The sequence below is a fragment of the Heptranchias perlo genome, chromosome 33 (assembly GCF_035084215.1).
Source record: "Heptranchias perlo isolate sHepPer1 chromosome 33, sHepPer1.hap1, whole genome shotgun sequence".
Lineage (NCBI taxonomy): Eukaryota > Metazoa > Chordata > Chondrichthyes > Hexanchiformes > Hexanchidae > Heptranchias > Heptranchias perlo.
In genome coordinates this window covers 9,183,343-9,204,476 of record NC_090357.1, presented here as the reverse complement: position 1 = coordinate 9,204,476, position 21,134 = coordinate 9,183,343, and the positions used below count along the sequence as shown (strand labels likewise).

Sequence of the window (21,134 nt, the reverse complement as noted above, 5' to 3'; positions counted from 1 at the left end):
CAGTCATCCCAAATTGTGGGGTGGCACCTTGCATTTGCTCAGTGCCTCTCGACTGGTTAAAGTCAGGAATGTGCCACGCGTGGAATTGTAGGAGTGCAAACATGTTATACCACCACATACGCTGGGTGTTCAAGGTAGCATCGTTCTTGCCAGCCAGAAAATTTTGGTGGGGGGGGGGGGCTGGGGGGAGGAATCTAAAACCCACCTACAAGTCAGCCCATCAGTCACCGTAGCTCCCCAGAGAGCAGGCAGTTTCGATTCTAATGCTGTCGACTATTTCACTGCCGTGCACAGAGAGGAGCTGAAGACCGAGAGTCTGAACAAGGGGAGGAGGGGGTTGCTAAGCTGCACGAAAGGGCGGCTTTCGGCAAACTTTTTGGCAAAGAGCAATTCGTGGAATTTAGAAAACAGAACAGGCTACCGCAATTTCTTTTTTTAAGAAAATCACCAAAAAGCTTTGTGAGTGGAGCTGAATTCGAGGAGCGAGAGATTGGCTTATAAACAAAACCCCTTACATCAGGAGTCCATTGAGAAGAGAATTATGTTCAATACGCTTGTGTAGGCTGCGAGAGCTAAATTGTAAAATCCACCCCTCAGTGCGGGTTTAATATGTATTCTCTAGTATAGTACAGTCTACGCTATTAATTTTTCATGTAAGACTCTTATGAAAATTGTTGCTCCTCCCATGTCTTAGCTGGAAATTGGGCGACAGAAACCAAGGGAGGGTGTGGGTTCAACTCCTTAAATCACCATAGGAGCAGTGACAAAGGTGCAATAGTTGGCCTCAACGCTCCTGGGTTAGGGAGAGGAGTGAGGGGGAAAGTCAGCCAGGATCCCCACTGCTGAGTCCTGCAAGGAACGGAGAGGGTGGACTTTCCCCCGACCAGACAGTCGAGGCCATTTGGCAGAACGTCTCGTCGCTGGAACTGACCAACAGGCACCAGGATGTAACCTGGATGGTGGTGAGAAAGGCCCTCCCCAGCGCGGTCCTTCCAACACGCACTGAACCTCAGCGCCACCGCGAGCTGCCCTTGAGGCTGTGGTGAGGAGGAGGCCATCGGTCCACCTTCTGATGGGCTGTCCCTTCGGCAGCAGAGGGTGCAGAGAGAGATGCATTGGTGTCTGTCCCGGTCCATCCCAAACAGTTCGCTAACACAGGAGGCTGTGCTCTACGGGCTGTTCCCCAAGACGCACACCGAGACTGATATCACCTGCGGCTGGAAGACCATCAATTCGATGAAGGAGGCCCTTCGGTCTGCCCGAAACCTGCTGGTCTTCCAGCTGAAGGAGTTGTCCACGACCGAGTGTTGCCAACTGGCACACTCCAAGGTCCAGGAATACGTGCTGTGGGACGCACTGAGGCGAGGTGCGACCTACGCAAAGGCCCTATGGGGAAAAGCCACTGTATAAGGCCACCCCACCTTGTATTGTACATCATGAGTTATAAAAAATACTGTGTTTGAATTGTAATAATGAGATCGTTTTGTGTACGATCAGTAGTGTTTTAGTTTGAAATTGTGGTATTTATATTGAACAGTGTGTATCTTTAAATTCTGTGAAATAAAGTATAATTTGAAATAAAAGAAAGTGAATGAATCTGAAACAAATGGACCTTCGGACATCAGGCGAGGACAAAATCAGGCTCAGCTATGATGCTTCCCACAGCCAAATAGTCCGCTAATGGGAACAACCCCACCTGCACGTTCCCCTTCAAGTTCCTTCATCGTCGCTGGGTCAAAATCCTGGAACTCCCTTCCTAACAGCACTGTGGGAGAACCTTCACCACATGGACTGCAGTGGTTCAAGGCGGCAGCTCACCACCACCTTCTCAAGAGCAATTAGGGATGGGCAATAAATGCTGGCCTTGCCAGCGATGCCCACATCCCATGAACGAATTAAAAAAAAACTTTCTAGGCTTACACATGAAAAGCGGCCACTTGAATGATGAGCACTGGAGAGTGGCTGCTGCCCTTGGAACAGTACTCACCATAAAATCACTGCCTTCAGGAGAGGAGGGGGCATTTCCCAAGTGTTCAGAAATTTGCGAGTAAATGATTGAGGGAGCGACGAAAGTTCCAGCGTGGGAGAAACACGCACGCTCACATGCAGACGGGATTGAGCACGACAAGCTCTCCAACTGGCGTGACAAGTCCACAGAGCTGAGGGTCACCTCTCAGGTTGGGAACCGGAGTGAATCATCGAGGCAGTCATCCTCTGCACTGAGGTAATTGCGGTGCTGGAGGACACTGTAGTCCTGGAACAGCATCGATAATCTACCAGAGCCTAAGGCCATGGAGAACAGACTGAGCACATTGTTTAAGCTAAACTTGAATGTTAAAAATATTTATCAGGAAGCACACGAGTGTTGTTACCACCAAAAATATTTGGACTGCCCTTGACAACAGACACCAGTAATCTGCTATTGTCAACTGTGGTTCAGCTAGACATCTACCTTCAGACATTTGGCAACAAATGCAACAATTCAACTTCCACCTGACTACCACCTACAAACATCGGTGATTGTCGTATCAACAATCGTAACAAGGAGAAAAGAAACTGGAGGTGATGGGGCAAGAACAATGGTTGAAACAATCAATCTGATATCAATAGAAAGTGCCTGAAAAGACACTGTTGGGTGGAAGAGCAGTCGGAGAGTTTGGGACAAAGCTACTGACATGACATTACAAGGTGTCAATTTAAACATTTACATCACAATGAGATATTTCTGGATTGTCTGCTTTTTCATTCGCTCTTTCCTGAAAAAGCAAAACTGTCATAAACAAACATTCATAGAACGCGACACAGGGAACATTGTGTAGGCTCCAATACAGTACAACCTTGATTATCTACACTCTCCATTGTCTGCAAGAATTTTCATGGGAGTCAGAATTCATTTTTGCATAATCCAGCCAAAATGCAATTAAGTGCTTTTAACAAACTTTTGCAGTCTGGGTTCTGATTCTAGTAAAATAAAAGCTTGTTATCTGAATGTCCAGTACTTTCCCAATGCACGTTCCCGACAGAAAGTCTCGTGCCAGAGTGCGAGTTCACAAAATTACACCACCCCAATATCATTGAAAAAAAAATCAGTAGCCCTGACATTCCTGCTGGTCTCCCTGACCCGAAGCCCCGACACTCCTGCTGGTCTCCTTGAGCCGAAGTCCCGACACTCCTGCTGGTCTCCCTGAGCCGAAGCTCCGACATTCCTGCTGGTCTCCCTGACCCGAAGCCCCGACACTCCTGCTGGTCTCCCTGACCCGAAGCCCCGACACTCCTGCTGGTCTCCCTGACCCGAAGCCCCGACACTCCTGCTGGTCTCCCTGACCCGAAGCCCCGACATTCCTGCTGGTCTCCCTGACCCGAAGCCCCGACATTCCTGCTGGTCTCCCTGACCCAAAGCTCCGACACTCCTGCTGGTCTCCCTGACCCGAAGCCCCGACTCTCCTGCTGGTCTCCCTGACCCGAAGCCCCGACTCTCTTGCTGGTCTCCCTGACCCAAAGCCCCGACTCCCCTGCTGGTCTCCCTGACCCGAAGCCCCGACTCTCCTGCTGGTCTCCCTGACCCGAAGCCGCGACTCTCCTGCTGGTCTCCCTGACCCGAAGCCCCGACACTCCTGCTGGTCTCCCTGACCCGAAGCCCCGACTCTCCTGCTGGTCTCCCTGACCCGAAGCCCCGACTCTCCTGCTGGTCTGTCCGATCTGAAACCTCAATTCCTATTCTTCCTGGCGCAAAGCGAAGTTTCAGAGCTGTATGGGCACATCGAGGTCAAATTTCACCTCTTTCCCTGAAAATGTGGCACAGCCTCAGTACTGCTCTGTACTATTGGATTCGACCATGTCCTGGAGTGGGGCTTAAAAGTCCACAACCACAAGAGAGAGTGATACTGACTGAGCCAAGCTGACACTTGCACATCGTAAGTGAGGATTGAAGATTTCCTCTGGTTGGTTCAAGAAAAAATAGTCACCTGCCCTCACAGTGGCAGAGGCAGAGGAGCCATTGACATCTACAGATAAAGTACAGGTGGAAGAGCCAGTGATACCTGTGCTTCAGAGAGTAAAAAATTAACAATGCCTCAATATATATCCATATACAAAAGGCAGACACATTGCTGTTTGGTGAGATCACATGAATTGTCCTCAATCTGTTAAGATTCATACTGCAAATCCCACTAGCATGAATATCACAAATCCTGTACTAATAGTTTCCAGAGTGGGATTCTAAACACAAATTGAAAATAAAAGACTCTTAAGTGGCAAAAAAAATATCAGCAGGTGGCCTACTGGTTGGTGCATTATTTCTCAGCACCGTGGAGTGTTACGAGTTACTGGTCTCAGCCTGAAGGAGGCCCCTTGCCACAAGATAGCGCAGAGCGAAGCCAAGTGATTCTCAAAGGATCGGACAGCTGAAGAGTGAAAGATAGCAGACAAGCATGCAAAACAGGAAATGATAGCCTTTCAGTAAGTGAAGCTACATGCTGCACTCAGTTCATTATACATCCCTGCTGCTAAGTGTAATCTTGTGCTCTGGCTCTGCATCGCGGGCCAATTTACTTAATAATCATCAGAAAGCAAAGGAATCTGACGCTGCGCTGCCTCAGACGTATTAGATGCAGTTGTAACACTACCTCAAAGCTCTGGACTAATGTGCTGTTTAGACTTATACGTACTGCTTTGCAGCTACAGCAGATCGCATAAGCTCCGGTAAGGTTTAAGCTGTATGTTGCCTACTGTTCCATAAAGTGGGAAAAGACCCTTCAGGCACAAGTCTCCATTTAGGAGAAGGGCAATTAGCAAGCTGGAGCTTTGACCAAGTGCACTGACTCTGTCACAGCCTCTTGCATCCCAGGCAAAGTTTAAAGGGAACGGAAAAGTATAGGAAACCAGCACTATCCCCTATAAACGTCCCCTTATTCTTAGCCTTAGTGCCTTTAAAAAAAATATAAGTATCTATGATTTTGTAAGTATGGAGAACGAATTTTATGCCAGGAGCAGGTTGCTGCGAGCTGCCATTTAATTTAGTGATGTCACGGTGTCGACATCTATTATGGGAAATTGAATGAGAATTTTTCTTGCCCAATGTACGAATGAACTGAAGGGGTTTTAAAAAAAAGCACCAAAGACGGCTGATTGACGGCTCGATCTTAGGCAAATGGGGACCCTTGTTTTGATCGCAGGGCATCACAGTCAATCTGTCGTCTCCGGATGTACACACACACTTTAAGGAGGGGATCACTGGGTGATGACCAGGATCAATTTTCCCCTCCTTAATCTAGGAGACCCCTTCAATTGCTTTCCCTTTTAAGCAGAAAGACTTTTGCTAGCATTGTCCACAAATATAATCTATGTACTTAAAAGGGTGTTGGTGCTATTTTGGAGAGGGGAGAGAGTCCAGTGTCAGGGCTGAGCAACAGGCAAAGCAAACAGAAAAATCTGCATCAAATTCTACTCGACATCCTTATCACTTTAAAATCAATCCGCAATACAGGCACATCAAATTCAATGTTGTTTTTTTACTTTCTATCTGTTTGGTACATTCCCCACAAGAATAATGTGGGCGGCCGCGGCTCAGGGTCCTCCCTGCCCCCACCCCACCTTGACCTACCTTGCCTCTGGCCGATATGGCTGCTGCCCAGAGCGGCAAACTGCAGTGCGGGGCCCACTTGGCACTCACCGGCATCATGGCAACAAGGTTCGGCCCTCAAAATAGACCAGGCCTCCTGCCGGCACTATCAGGCGACCGTTCGACAGTTAAAATCTAACCCCCCTTCCACCCCACACACACTTCAATCATCTGACTGTGATACAAGCTGCTCAGTTACAGTCAGTAACCAGTGTGCACATACAAGACGGTGGCATTGTAATACGGGGTACTCACAGGCCTGAAGAAAAGCCGCAAGACCATCAGTGCTCACAAGGTCAAAAAAGAGGGATTTAATGTGGATTCAGTTCAAGTAAAGTGCTGCGCTGGGACAGGGGCAGAGAATAAGATCATCACTAACCTAGCCTTCGCCCTGCTCTATAGACGAATCGACAGCCATATAGTCTCCACGTAAATCAATGAATCTTCTTTATAATACAAAACTTCCAGCTCTTTAGAAACAGATTCAATTTTTTAAAAATTCTGGGTTTAAAAAATAATTTAAAAAGCATTAAATACAAGACTATTTGGGCCCCCTGCATCTGCTCTCCTGGAAACACTTAATCTCCTGATTGAGAACAAACTTGCATTTATATAACATCTTGTCATGTCTTCAGGGAAGCCCAGGTACTTCGCAGCCAATGAATTACTTTTGAACTCCTGTCGCTGTTATGCAGGCAAACACACCAGCCAATTCTGCACTCAGTAAGGTCCCACTAAAAGCAAATTAGATGAATGACTCGCTAAAGTGTTGTTGACGCTAAATGATGGAAGATGTTGGCCAAGACACCGGAAGAACGCTCTGCTCTTCTTCAAATAGTGGCATGGGATCTTTAATGTCCACCTGACTGGGCAGAGGGGGGCCTCAGTTAGCACCTCATCTGAAGACCAGCGCCTCTGACAATGCGGCACTCCTTCAGTACTACACTAAAGGTGTTGGCCTCGATTATGCACTCAGGTCCTGCAGTAGGATTTGAACCCACGACCTTCTGACTCAGAAGTGAGAGTATTACCAACTGAACCACGCTAACACTTAAAGGTTAAACCTCCAGGAAAAAAAAGATTCTGGAATTTCTCCTTGACCATTGAGGGAATGGAAATTTCATGGTTATGATTACAACTCCCTTTATTGGGCATCGCATAATTTCCCACATACTCCTGATATTTCTGCTACATTAAGAGACTGTAGTAAGATCAGTGAAGCATTTTGTCACAGTATAAAATAACCAATGGAAGGACTGTCCCCCTCTTATTTCATGAACCTGCTTTGACTCAAACATCTGCTCCAGGTGTCTTCATGCATGTGGAATTGTGCGGATCTGTCTACCAGATGTGGAGGACAGACAGAGGGGGAAATTGATGAGAAAAACAAGGAGTGAAAACACTTACCAAAGATCTCTCCATTTTTGGCGTACTCAGTCACAAGATACAGCATGTTTTTGGTCTCCATCACCTGTTGACATAAAAGAGTCAGGAAGTCATATATAACTGTCACAACACCTCAGAGCATTGTGCTTCATGAACTTATAAATGTAATGGCGTTAGGTATTGCACAGACCTCAGGAATCCTGAAGATACACAGTGGGAGAACAAAACAATGAAATAAGGTCTCGCTTCTTAGACCTTCAATCCTAATCCCACAAAAATGTTACCCTGTTTTGTTTTCCTTTATAAGAGCCAAAGAGCATTAGTGCTGAGATTGTGTAGCAGCATGAAAAGTCGTTAGAAAGAGAAAGAAAAAGAAAAAGACTACGATTCAGTTATTTTTCTTTTTGAAAAGATTGAAATCCGAGCTGCACATTGAATTCCAAACATCACCACTATTCAGGAAATTCTACTCAGTTTTGACAGCTTTTTTTGCAATTACCCAAGTCCAGTGGGCAGCTTTTACACTTTGCTGGCAAGGTATTGTCAGCGGAAAACAAAGACTTGTTCACTGGCGCTGGGGGTGGGGTGGAAACGAGGGCAGTGCACTGCAATCTCAAGTTACCAATGCCCATTCCCCGTTGAAATCTCCTGTATTGTTCAATTCTGATCGCACTGAGGGGAAAGTATTTTGTTCAGAGCTCATGTGAAATGTTCTACGTTGACCAGTGTTGTGTTGTACTTTACCCCTGTGGTTTAACAATACCAGTCCTCTTTGGGTTAACCCCCCAACCCCCCCCCCCCCCCCCCCCCCCAACACCCCACTGCATTGCAATGATTCATTGAGGCCGGCAGCCTGCTCTCCGGTCTTCGCTAATATCATTCAGAAACCAGCCAACAGAAACATGTGAAGGCGTTCCGGGGTACGGACATAGGAAGTACACAATGGTGTACAAATTTGATATGGAGACATTAAAGGCCGTGTCACCAGAGGCCATGGGTGGAAATAGCAATTGAAAGTCCCAGCAGCGGTGGGAAGGATTTGGAATGCGATAAATGTGGGAGAGGGGAAATGTTTATTCATGACAATGACAGCTGGGGAGTCGGAAAAACTGGTTGGTTCCATCAGTGACGTGCAGCATGATTCCAAGCAGCGTCATATTACCAGTGAGAAGCAAAACCAACCAGACAAACTAGAATCATAGAATCTTACAGCACAGAAGGAGGCCATTCAGCCCATCGTGCCTGTGCCAGCTCTTTGAATGAGCTATCCAATCAGTCCCACTCCCCTGCTCTTTCCCCATAGTCCTGCAAATGTTTCCTTTTCAAGTATATATTCAACTCCTGTTTGAAAGTTACTATTGAACCTGCTTCCACCACCCTTTCAGGCAGTACATTCCAGATCATAACAATTCACTGTGTGAAACAATTTCCCCTTATCTCCCCTCTGGTTCTTTTGTTAATTATCTTAAATTTGTGTACTCTGGTTACTGATACGCCCACCAGTGGAAACAGTTTCTCTTTATTTATTCTATCAAAATCCCTCATATTTTTGAACACCTCTAATAAATCTCCCCTTAACTTCTGCTCTAAGGAGAACAATCCTAGCTTCTCTACTCTGTCCACATAACTGAAGTCCCTCATCCCTGGTATCATTCTGGTAAATCGCCTCTGCACCCTCTCCAAGGTCTTGACATCCTTCCTAAAGTGTGGTGCCCAGAATTGGACACAATACTCCAGCTGAGGCCTAACCAGTGGTTTATAAAGGTTTAGCATAACTTCCTTGCTTTTGTACCCTATGCCTCTATTTATAGAGTCAAGGATCCCATATGCTTTATCAACTTGTCCTGCCACCTTCAATGATTTGTGTATGTGAACCCCCTGGTCTGATCCTGCGCCCCCTTTAAGATTGTACCAAGTTGATTCTCCTCATTCTTCCTCTCAAAATGCATCACTTCACACTTGTCTATTAAATTTCATCCACCATGTGTCTGCCCATTTCACCAGCCTGCCTATGTCCTCCTGAAGTCTGCTACTATCTTCCTCACCTTTTACTACACTTTTGTGTCATCTGCAAACTTGGAAATTATGACCCCTATATCCAAGTCCATGTCAGTAATATATATCAAAAAGAGCAGTGGCCCCCATACTGACCCCTGGGGAACACCACTCTCTACTTCCCTCCAGACTGAAAAGCAACCGTTCACCACTGCTCTGCTTTCTACTCCTTGGCCAATATCTTATCCACGCTGCCATTGCCCTTTTAATCCCATGGGCTTCGATTTTGCTATCGAGTCTATTGTGTGGCACTTTATAGACTAAACCGTCAGAAACTAGAAATTCACTCCCACTTCCAGAGTTACTGAGTCAGCACCAGTCACTAGACACAGACATAAATAATATAAAAATTCAACACACATTACGTTTGTAGGGGCCTAAAAAGAATGTCAGCTTTAGGTTAAAACACATTTATTTGTTCTGTCTCGATGTGAATCACATAATTTCCCCCCAGCCCCTCCTCCAGCCCCCAAGGACTGAGCCAAGGACTTCCCGTGATAGCCAGCTCTCAGGCCTTTGTTAATGCTGGCTTTCTGTTGGTTGCTAGGAGATCACAACCACAGCCTGGTGTTGGCCCTACTGCAGAGAAGGGAGGTGGTGACGTTCCTGGTTTTTCCTGGATAACTTCTTATGGCCCTTTCCAGCTGGGGGTCACTGGGTAGCAATCAGGAGCAGGGATCTTGGATGACTGCCAAATGCAGCACCTCAACTGATGTCCTGGCTGAGACCAGCCAACTCAGCACACAGCGGGGATCAAACCCGGGCCTACATCGGAGTCCAGGTACTTGCGTCTAGTGGGGTGAATCAGACCCATGTGCCAAACTCCAGTGTCACTAACCTCTCTACAGTTCATTACACCAGATTTCAATTTTTTTTTGGACTATAAGTACAGGGAGATTATAACATGGTGGGGAATGTGTCAGAATGACCTTCAAGTTATTACAACTGATAGTCTGAAGAGGAAGTGGAAGCATTGTATAGACAACCAGTGACTGCAAATGAAGAAGGAAACAATACTGACAATTAATATATGGAGAAACTTCCATCACAACTCCTCCCCCAGCCCTCCCCACATACAACTACGAAAATCCAATTTTCAGGGTGAGAATTAGTTTCAATTCTTTAAACTGGGAGAAAGATGCAAATCTTATTTCCCTTCCCTTTCTGTCTTCCCCCAATCTAGTTGTAAGGCTGGAAATAATTTTCAGAAAATTGGGAGTGCAGATTAGAAAATCCTTACAGGGTTCCCAGGAACAAGAGGAGGCCATTCAGCCCCTCGAGCCTGTTCCGACATTTTATTAGATCATGGCTGATCTGTACTTCAACTCCATGTCCCTCAATACCCTTATCTAACAAAAATCAATTGATCTCAGCCTTTTGGGAGAGAGTTTTCCAGATTTCCACTACCCTTTGTGTAAAAAAAATGCTTCCTGATTTCACTCCTCAATGGCCTGGCTCTAGTTTTATTATGCCCACATGTTCTGGATTCCTTAACCAGAGGAAATAGTTTCTCTCATACCCTATCAAATCCCTTTATCATTTTAAGTACCTCGAATAGATCATCTCTCAGCCTTCCTAAACTCAAGGGAATACAAGCCAAGTTCAACATCTTACACAGGGCCACCTTATAATAAAGTAAGACATTTTTGGAACACATTTTTGAGACATGACAGGACAGACATGTGGGCAGAGAGAGACCCTGTCTGCAAGCCACACCATGGGATACAACGAGTACTATTAAAGACACACTAATGTCAGGAAGCACTTCTTCACACAATAGTTAGTGGAAACCTGGAAAACTCTCCCTAAAAAAGCTGTTGAGGCTGGGGGTCAATTGTAAATTTAAAAACTGAGATTGATAGATTTTATTTAGGCACGGGTATTAAAGGTTACGCACCCAAGGCGGGGAGATGGAGCTAAGAAACAGATCAACCATGATCTAATTGAATGGCGGAACAGGCTTAAGCAGCTGAATGGCCTACTTCTGTTCCTATGAGCGATGGATTTATTAGACTGTTGTACATCTATAAATAAAAAGATATTCCTGTTATTCAAAACATCTGAACTTTTACCTTTGTAGATATTTGTCCTCATCCAGGTGCAGGATGGCAGTACGCAGTTCTCCCATACAAGGTCAAGCATATCACAGGCCAGCTGAAGAGCATAGCTCCCTTTACCCTGCCCCAGCGGTGTGACTCAAAACAGTGCGTTCTCGGAGGGAGCTTTACTCTGCACCTAACTGCAGTCAGGCCAAGATTAATGTACAAGCTAGGTATATGCTTCAGGCAACAACATCATGTGTGCCCAAAAATGGACCAAAGAAATCGATGGACAACAAGTCTAGGAACTAACTACTTGCCGTCCGCAATGTAGGAAACTACCTTCTGTACCTGCGCTGGTTACGTCCACAGCCGGTTCTTTACCAGGTTATGTGACGGAGTCTCTGCACCGATTCCTGGCCAGTGTCAGTTTGGGGCGTCCAATTATTTGTTCTCCCGTGAGGACGTCAGCCAGAGACTGCAATCAAGTGGGGAGTAAAGTGAAACAGATGTTCCCGAGTTCCCGGGGAATGACTCAGCTGGGTTACTCGTGCCTTTGATCCATGGACCTGTTACCGCAAGTGAAGTCTCCAATTACGTTTTAATTTAATCCCTCTGCACTTCACAGGAGAAAGTGGCTCAGACCCGACCATTAAACCTGACACAGATAGAAATAATCGCACACAGATTGCTGTCTGCCGTTTTTCCATGTGCTATACTTGGAAATTAATGCTGTGGCATTTGCTCTCTCTCCGTCTTCCTCTTCAAATCGAGTCTTCCTCTCCTTCACTTGGTTTCTGTTTCCTGTATGCTCCTCTTTTACTCGGTGTCAAACATTCTTTCCTCATCAATCTGACTCTCTCCGTGGTTTGAAGTCTTGATTTCTCTCGCCGTCTCTCACAAATTAAAGCCAAGACAGCAAATATATGTTGCTTTGGAGCTGGGGAGGGGGGAGGGAAGGAGAAAGATCTTTGCAGTGGGGGGTTGACAAAGAAACTTTTCTTCTTTGAAGCTGGTGCCCACTGTTTGTTGCCTTGAGAAATGCTGGGAAATATTGGAGTGTAAGAACATAAGAAATAGGAGCAGGAATAGCCCCCCGAGCCTGCTCCGCCATTCAATAAGATCATGGATGGTCTTCGACCTCAACTCCGCTTTCCCGTATCCCTTAATTCCCCTAGAGTCTAAAAATCTATCCATCTCAGCCTTGAATGTACTCAACGACTGAGCATCCACAGCCCTCTGCGGTAGAGAATTCCAAAGATTTGCCACCCTCTGAGTGAAGAAATTCCTCCTCATCTCAGTCCTAAATCGTCCACCATTTATCCTGAGACTATGCCCCCTAGTTCTAGACTCTCCAGCCAGGGGAAACAGCCTCTCAGCATCTACCCTGTCAAGCCCTCTAAGAATTTTATACATTTCAATGAGGTCACCTCTCATTCTTCTAAATTCCAGAGAATACAGGTCCATTCTACTCAATTTCTCCTCATAAGGGAGCGTGGTGGAATGTGGGGCCTCAATTTCATGCTGATCCATTGGGTCACATAAATCCTTAATCCCAGGCCTAACCGCACTAAACCTGACCTAGGAGTGCTTGATGATGACACTGGGAGGGCTGATTTTTGTACATCTACCAACTCAATTTTGCTGGAAAATTTGAAAAAAAAATGTAACGTCCCGCTCGCTGGCTGCTGAAGTCTTACCCCTTTTGATTTTTGAGCGGGCCTCAAATTGGACAGCCAGTCCTCCCGCTTGAAACAGACAAGAGCCTTATGTAAATATTTAAAATCGGATTCCAACGCAATTTTCATAGACCGCCCCCCCCGTCAATTAGCGTTGCCAACTCTGATTGGACGTATTCCTGGAGATTTCACCCCATGACCTCCCGCCTCCAACCGCCTCGCCCAGTCAAACAGCCTTTTCTCCCCCATCTCCAATATTTTTATAACTCGCAAAGAAAAACTTTCCTTTATTAGCCAAGGCACAGAATATAAGAGGTTATGCTAGAACTGTATAAAACACTGGTTAGGCCACAGCTAGTGTACGGCATACAATTCTGGTCACCACATTACAGGAAAGATGCGATTGCACTAGAGAAGATACAGAGGAGATTTAGGAGGATGTTGCCAGGGCTGGAGAATTTTAGCTATGAGAAAAGATTGGATAGTCTGGGGTTGTTTTCTTTGGAACAAAGGAGGCTGTGGGGAGATTTAATTGAGGTGTATAAAATTATGACGGGACTAGATAGAGTGGATAGGGAGGACCTATTTCCCTTAGCAGAGGGGTCAGTGACCAGGGGGGCATAGATTTAAAGTAATTGGTAGAAGGATTACAGGGGAGCTGAGGAGAATTTTTTTCACCCAGAGGGCAGTGAGGTCTGGAACTCACGGCCTGAAAGGGTGGTAGAGGCAGAAACGCTCAACTCATTTAAAAAGTACTTGGATGTGCACTTGAAGTGCCGTAACCTACAGGGCCACGGACCAAGTGCTGGAAAGTGGGATTAAGCTGGATAGCTCTTTTTCGGCCGGCACGGAAACGATGGGCCGAATGGCCTCCTTCTGTGCTTCATGATTCGATGAAAAGTGGTCAAAGAAAATGAATAAAAACCAGAATTTGTTTTTTTTTTTAAAAACGCCACTATGATTTTTCTCCTGTATTGCTTGCAACACTGTCCTGGAGATTAATCTTTAATTCCTGGAGACTCCAGGGCAATCCAGGGGGGTTGCCAACTCTACCATTGGTTCCCGGCGCGGAGCAACATACCCAGTGGCCCTTAAAAGGTACCGCTGCGGGCTACTCCAGAGACAGCTGAAATTCTTTTCCCCCCTTTCATTTTAGTGGGGCCTGGTGGAGCAGGAGCGGGGCTTCTGGTCCCACAAAAGTACTGAGGCCCACCGCCGATTCCTGCATATCTCCCCCCCGCCTCCCCCAGTTTGTTTTGTCGACTGGCTTGGTGTAGGAGCTGGCCGATTTCCCGCCCTCCCCAGCGCTCGGAGCTTGCCGGGCCCATGCTAATAAAGGCCTGACCACCAAGATGGTTGATGTCTTTCACTGCCCCGATTGGGCAAGCCGTTCAATTGCAACACCTGCCACCTGCCCAAATTCCCTCAACAAACCAAAACTGGCCCCTGGGTGTCGCAGAGGTTCCGTTTTGCCGCCCCCAACTTCCCTCCCCCCTGATGAGCACAATACTCACAGTGAAATACATAGAATTACATGGAATGTACAGCACAGAAACAGGCCATTCGGCCCAACTTGTCCACACAAGCCTCCTCCTACCCTTCTTCATCCAACTCTATTAGCATAACATTCTACTTCTTTCTCCCTCATGTGTTTATCTAGCTTCCCCTTAAATGCATCTATGCTATTCGCCTCAACTACTCCTGTGGTAGCAAATTCCACATTCTAACCAGTCGCTGGGTAAAGAAGTTTCTCCTGAATTCCCCACTGGATTTATTAGTGACTATCTTATATTTATGGCCCCTAGTTCTGGTCTCCCCTGCAAGTGGAAACATCTTCTCTGTCTAAATTCTGCAATGAACTTCTGTAAAATCCAGTGTACAAATCAACAATTTAACCTGTTTTTTTTTAAATATAATCTACGAAGGCAGAGCAGGGAGGAGGGGAGACTTTTACACCGATGCAACTAATGCACCAGATCTTATGGCATTTGCCATTTGCTACATATCTCCCAGTTGCATCAAACCTGTTAAAACAAAGTGACGTCTGAAAGTCTAGTCGAGATCCCAGTGATTAGGAATCCACATAAAAGAGCGAACTGCTGGAATGACAAACTCAGAATTAAGGAGCGCCACATTTAATAACTTGATTACAGGAGCCCAATAATTTTAGTCTATAACTGGGCTGAGACATGACTGAATAATTAGGTACTTAAGGTTATGTGCTAGGATAAACTCTTTTTACTGTATCAATTGCTACCTTACCTCTGCAAGAAATGTAACTGGAATGTAAGTACTAAAAGTCAGAATAACATGTCTGAAAAAAAATATCCTAGACGGGTTCAACACAAAAAAAACCTGGCACTGCTTTACATGGTGCTGAATGAAGAGTAAAGACTCTGAAGTCAAACAGAGTCCAATAAATGTCTAGTTCATCCTCCTCTACACTTTCTATCAGCTTTGTGAAAATCTAACCCCATAAATTTACTTGATTCAGGCAGGAAGATATTGGTAGCGCTGGATGATTATTGAGTGTGATTGGAGACTGTCAGGCAGAGATTGTTAAATTAATTTGTGGTAGAAATGTAGGGGCCTCGATCCCACATTCCAAAAGCTGACACACACACATTGTTTGATATTTTTCGGTGTTATACCCATGGTTTATGCCATCAGAATCTTTTTTTAAAAATTTGAACGGTTTAATCTTTCATAAACCACCCAATCTGTACTCTGTTTTATAGCGGTTACTTTTTGCAGAGTTTAAATTCATTCACATCTCGTCTTTCCGTGTGGCCAATTTTAGGTAACGCTACCCGACTCCCCACACCGGCCACGCCGCCCGACTCCCCACACCCGCCATTCTGCGACATCCCCACTGCCACGTGTAGACGCCCATTGGAAATCAGGTAGGCACTATGGTAAAATGAATTGAATGGCCCTCAAAAATGTTTAAAGGGACACGTTCTCCATGAGAAAGGCTTCAGCACACCTTTCACCATTCACTATTGGATGTGCCCTGGTGTTGCCCACAGTAAGAGGGTGTGGTAGACATTCATGTAGCGATAGATGGTAAAAGAAGGGGATTGGTGGGAAAGTGTTCTATGTTTGCTTCCGAGAACTAATCAGTACATCTGGATAATAGTGAAGTGTTTAATTGTCTCAAATTTCCCAAGAACCAATTGGAAAAGCCCCAGATTTGTTATTGTGCCATGGACACATTTGAAGCATGCTACATACAAGACTTTTCATATATAAATAGCTAAACAGACATAAATTATCTAAATCAAGTCAGTTGCATAGGAATTCCTCAAATCAATAAACGATGTAAGGTTCTCCTTCGCCTTCAAACTAAAAAAAAAGAGGATTGACAGACACGCTTATGATGACAATGCCCATTTAAGGTGGGATATTCATCACTGCAAACTAACAGCTATCAATACATGGCATAATGGTGCAATTCATATTGTAAAGAAAATGACACTGTGTTACTCACACACAGAATCTCATTGACAGCTACACTGAGCCCTCCATGCCCCAAAAAGTGACAGGGCCCTTCTAAAATCCTATACAACACTGGCTGTGCATTGAAATTCCTGCTTGAACAACAGGAAAATATCATTTAAGAGGAGAGAGAAGATGAAACTAGCAAGCAAGGAAGTTATGCTAAACCATTAGAAATCATTGGTTAGGCCTTAGCTGGAGCATTGTCTCCAATTCTGGGCAGCATACCTTAGGAAGAATGTTACGGCCCTGGAGAGGGCGCAGAGGAGATTTATTAGAATGATACCAGGGATGAGGGACATCAGTTTTGTGGAGAGACTAGAGAAGCTGGGATTGTTCCCTTTTGAGCAGAAAAGGTTATGGGGAGATTTAATAGAGGTGTTCAAAATTATGAAGGGTTTTGATAGAGTAGATAGGGAGAAACTGTTTCCACTGGCAGGAGGGTCAATAACTGGGAGGATACAGATTTACAATAATTGGCAGAAGAGCCAGAAGGGAGATAATGAGAATTTTTTTTTTAAAGCGCAGCGAGTTGTTATGATCTGGAATGCACTGCCTGAAAGAATGGTGGAAGCAGATTCAATAGTAACTTTCGAAAAGGAATTGGAAATATTCTTGAAAAAGGAAAAATTTGTAGGGCTATGGGGAAAGAGCAAGGGAGTGGGACTAATTGGAAAGTTCTTTCAAACAGCTGGCACAGGCACAATGGGCCGAATGGCCACCTTCTGTGCTGTTAGATTCAATGTTAGTAACATTGGACAGCTTATGCCGCTTTTGACTTTACAAACGGTGACCCATGAATCAGGAGTGAGGTTAGATCGAGTTCTATCTTGCTGTGCCTCAGGCTCAAGACTGTTCCACATTCACATCAGCTGCAATAAAACTCGGACTACTGCAAAGTTCCCATGTGATTGATTGGATGAATTGGAATCTGTTTTAAATCTCATTTTTAAACTTTTTGACCACATTTTCAGTCCACCTTCCCCAAAATCTCTCCCTCTTGCCGCTCAGTTCCTCATCCTGCCCTGTAAAACACCTTGGGAAACAGTTCATTACACAAAACTTTAACGGTAGCAAAAAGCTAACGGGACCAATAAGACGATGCGGAGCTGGCAGTAAACCACAGATCCACGTCTACACAGGTCACAAATCTGTAGTACAAACAGCACTGCAATAGCTGGACCCCTTTGTAAAAAATGGAGCAGACAAACATTTTCTGAATTCAACTGCGCGCTTACAAAGTGAACAAATCCGTACTCATTGGACTCCACAAGCTTTCACACAAAACAGAGTCAGTAACGGGTAGAAAACATTTTGTTCGGATCTCTCTGGTTAGCATTCTCAGCATCGGTCGCCACCTCCTTTTCCTTGATCGATTTTTGATAGGCAAGGGTACTAAAGGTTATGGAACCAAGGCAGGTAAATGAGTTAAGATAAATGGAGATCAGTTAAGATCAGCCATGATCTAACAAGGGGCTGAATGGCCTACTCTTGTGCCTGTGTTCCGGAGAGGTTTTAAGAGTGGAAAGGATTTTTCTATTGATATAAACCTCCTGTGGGAAGAGAGAAAGTGACTGCACCGACAGGGATTAATTCAGATGCCCTGTACCTGATAGAGTTTGATGATGTGTGGATGATCCAGCAGTTTCATGATCTGTACTTCCCTGTAGATCTTCTCCAAGTTCACAGCATCCAGTTGAGACTTGTCAATGATTTTTATTGCGACCTGTTGTCCCAATTTGAAAGAGAGAGAGAGAAAGCAAAAGTTGAAACATGGACATGAAGTAAATCTTGACTCTTCTGAGCCACTGCTGTATCAGGCCCTCAAACTGTTGCCGTCACCTTCACACTCCTGAAAATATAATTTCAAACACCAGAAAAATATTGGCTCAATTCATAAATTTTAACAGTTTAAGATTTCAAATTTTATCACCGACTGCTAAGGGAAGGCGGAAAATGCTGGTTGGTCAGCACCTGAAAGGGAAAGGCAGGTTAATGCTTTGGGCGTGACCTTTCATCAGAACTCACACCCAGATCTTTAACCTCTCTTTCAGATGCACAGAATCACATAAGAGTCTACAGCACAGAAACAGGCCATTCGGCCCAACTGGTCTACGCCGGCATTTATGCTCCACGAGCCTCCCACCCCATCGACATATCCTTCTATTCCTTTCTCTCTCATGTATTATCTGGTTCCCTTCAAATGAATCTATGCCGACTGCCCTGCTGAGTATTCCCTGCAGTTTTCTATTTTTATTTTAAATTTCCAACATTTGCAGACTCCCTTTTTATTGCTACTTAAATGGGAACACTTCTTCAAGTTTTTTTTTTTAAACTGTGCCGTTTACAAGACATAACCAAGATTAATGCTTTATGGCAGCCAGCTGCAGAGACCGGAACTGATGGAGAGCTGGTGAACAGTCTTTGGTACAGTGTTAGTTCACTATTACAGTTAATGAACAGCACCAGGTCTGAATCATTACTAGCTTAGTTTTCAATAATGTACCTTCTCTATCAAAGTACAGATATTTCTGCAAGACTACAGCAGACAGAAGAGAACGATAAAAGCCCATTTACTGTAAATTGGGTAATTGGTGAAAGGCAAGTTTAATGACTCATTCGTGTGGCTTTAATTTGTTGCCTGGCCATTTTTTGTGCCAATGTGCAATAAATGTGACCCAAATACACATGGGGTAATTCTTGCAACATAAAAAAGGCGGGGGATAGTGCTGGGAGGGAGGGCCAGATACATCAATCCACAAGAAAATAACGCCCACTCAAAAATGACTCTACATACTGCAAGTGGGGGTGGTCGCTCGGGCTGCCTGCCTCTCTTCTGCAGCCTTGTCCGCGCCCTGGTGGCCCTGGAGAAGGAACACGTGGTGTCTGCCGGTAAGATTGAGGCCTTCAGCGACCATGGACACCGGAGGGCATAGTGGACACTGGGAGTAATATTATTTAATTTTATAAGTTTCCTTTGTTTTATGGTTTAGTTCCTTATTAGTTGTGTCCTGCTGTAAAGGGGGTGCTTTTATTTGATTGATGACATTGGCAACCTAGTGTGTCCTTACGGGTTTTATTAGAAAAGGCGTACTGCAAGTGAACAGAGCCAAACACTCACAAGTGAAGTAGCAAATGAGTTAAGGGTAGTGCCATCAATGGGATAGATGGCCAAACCCAGCTCTCCTCTTAGATTGCATTCATGCCACATTAGCAAGTGAGAATTAAGTGTAAATTTCGAATCAGAACAACACTGATGCACGGAGTGTGTAATGACATCACTGGGAGTCCATTTTTCTGCCTCACAGTCCCCATCTGTTCTCACTTGAGGTAATCGCCATAAAATATGAATCATATTTCACAGAGATGATGTGCGTTCCCAGCAGGCTTGCCAAGCAGGTGGAATAATGAGCAATAGGCACGACACTCCTGCCTCAAGCAGTGCTGTTACCACGCTCTCTCACACTCTCACTCCCTGTAGACATTTCCTGGTCTCTGAGTGCTGCTGTCATGGAGTGAGGATTCCTCTGGCCATTATGAGCAGCACCAAGGTAAATGGATGAAGATTTCTTCTGATCCGGTATCTCCAGCAAAATCATAAATAATGTTTTAAAAGACTTTGCTGGATAAGCCAAAGAGAGCAAAAAAAAAGGGCAAATTCAGCAAGGCAGCGCTCCTGGAGCAGAGCTCATTGGACAGGATCGGAGGTTAGAGAATCTAGGCTGTAGTATTACAGCCATACGCAGATCTGTGCTCTCACCCAGAAATACTCTTCCCTGGGAGTGCAGCCTCACTGAATTTCCCCTAAAGTCTTTGTGGTCGTGTTTGCAATGTGGCGACTATAGGAATCCTCACGCCCAAAATCAGGATCTCCCGAATGTGAAACACCAACCTAAACCCTATCTCCATAACGGCAACCAAGAAAGTCTATGTAAGGAGTCATACAACACCAGGTTATAGTCCAACAGCTTTATTTGAAATCACAAGCTTTCGGAGCTTTCCTCCTTCGTCAGGTGAGCTTGTGATTTCAAATAAAGCTGTTGGACTATAACCTGGTGTTGTACGACTCCTTACATTTGTCCACCCCAGTCCATCACCGGCATCTCGACATCAAGAAAGTCTATAAATGGGGAAGGTAAGAAACTGGGGCCAATGCATGACATAGCACAAACCCATTCGGTTCGAGACCAACACTGACTTCTCCACAAAACAGAGTCATCCTGGCTGTTTAAAAGTCCCTAACAGTTCATTGCTCTATTCAACAAAAAAAAGTGTTCACAAACACCAGAAGTTCTCATTAGTGTCAGCTTGGCTCAGATGGTAACGCTCTCGTCTCCGAGTCAGAAGGTTGTGTGTTCAAAGCCCCACTCCAGGACTTGAGCACATAATATGGGTTGACACTTCAGCACAGTACCGACAGCGAGCCGATTTGTCAGAGATGCTGTTCGTCAGCTAAGACATTTGGCTGAGGCCACTGTCTGACTGATACATTGGTTCAAGTGGATATTAAAGATCCCATTGTGCTATTTGGAGGAGGGCAGGGAGGTTCTCTCAGTGTCTTAATCAAAATATCTCCCTCAACCAACACCACCAAGAACAGATGAACTAGTCGTTCATCTCACTGATGTTTGGGGGGGTTTCTTGCTGTGTGCAAAATGGCTGCTGCATTTACCTATACAACATTCATCGCATTTCAAAAAAAAATCAATCATTCTAAGTGAAGGACTTGGAGACATTAAAGGAGATTTTCAACTTTCCGCCCGGGTGTAAAACTGGTGCTGCGGATCAGGCGCTCGTTACAAAAAACGCCCGCTTTTCTATTCAATTGAAATCAACGGAGATGAGAATTGGGCGGTT

At 45.1% G+C, this 21,134-nt stretch overlaps 1 protein-coding gene across 2 annotated transcripts in view; it reads right to left on the bottom strand.

The window, feature by feature from the left end:
• Positions 1–21,134, bottom strand: part of LOC137301464 (serine/threonine-protein kinase SIK2-like) — a 116,616-nt gene that overhangs the window by 65,186 nt on the left and 30,296 nt on the right. For both annotated transcript variants that reach the window (XM_067970970.1, XM_067970969.1), the window contains exons 2-3: positions 17,887–18,003; positions 7,028–7,091 (exon numbers count right to left, since the gene is read on the bottom strand). In XM_067970970.1, the coding sequence (XP_067827071.1) occupies positions 7,028–7,091; positions 17,887–18,003 (181 nt within the window). The remainder of the gene's footprint in view (positions 1–7,027; positions 7,092–17,886; positions 18,004–21,134) is intronic.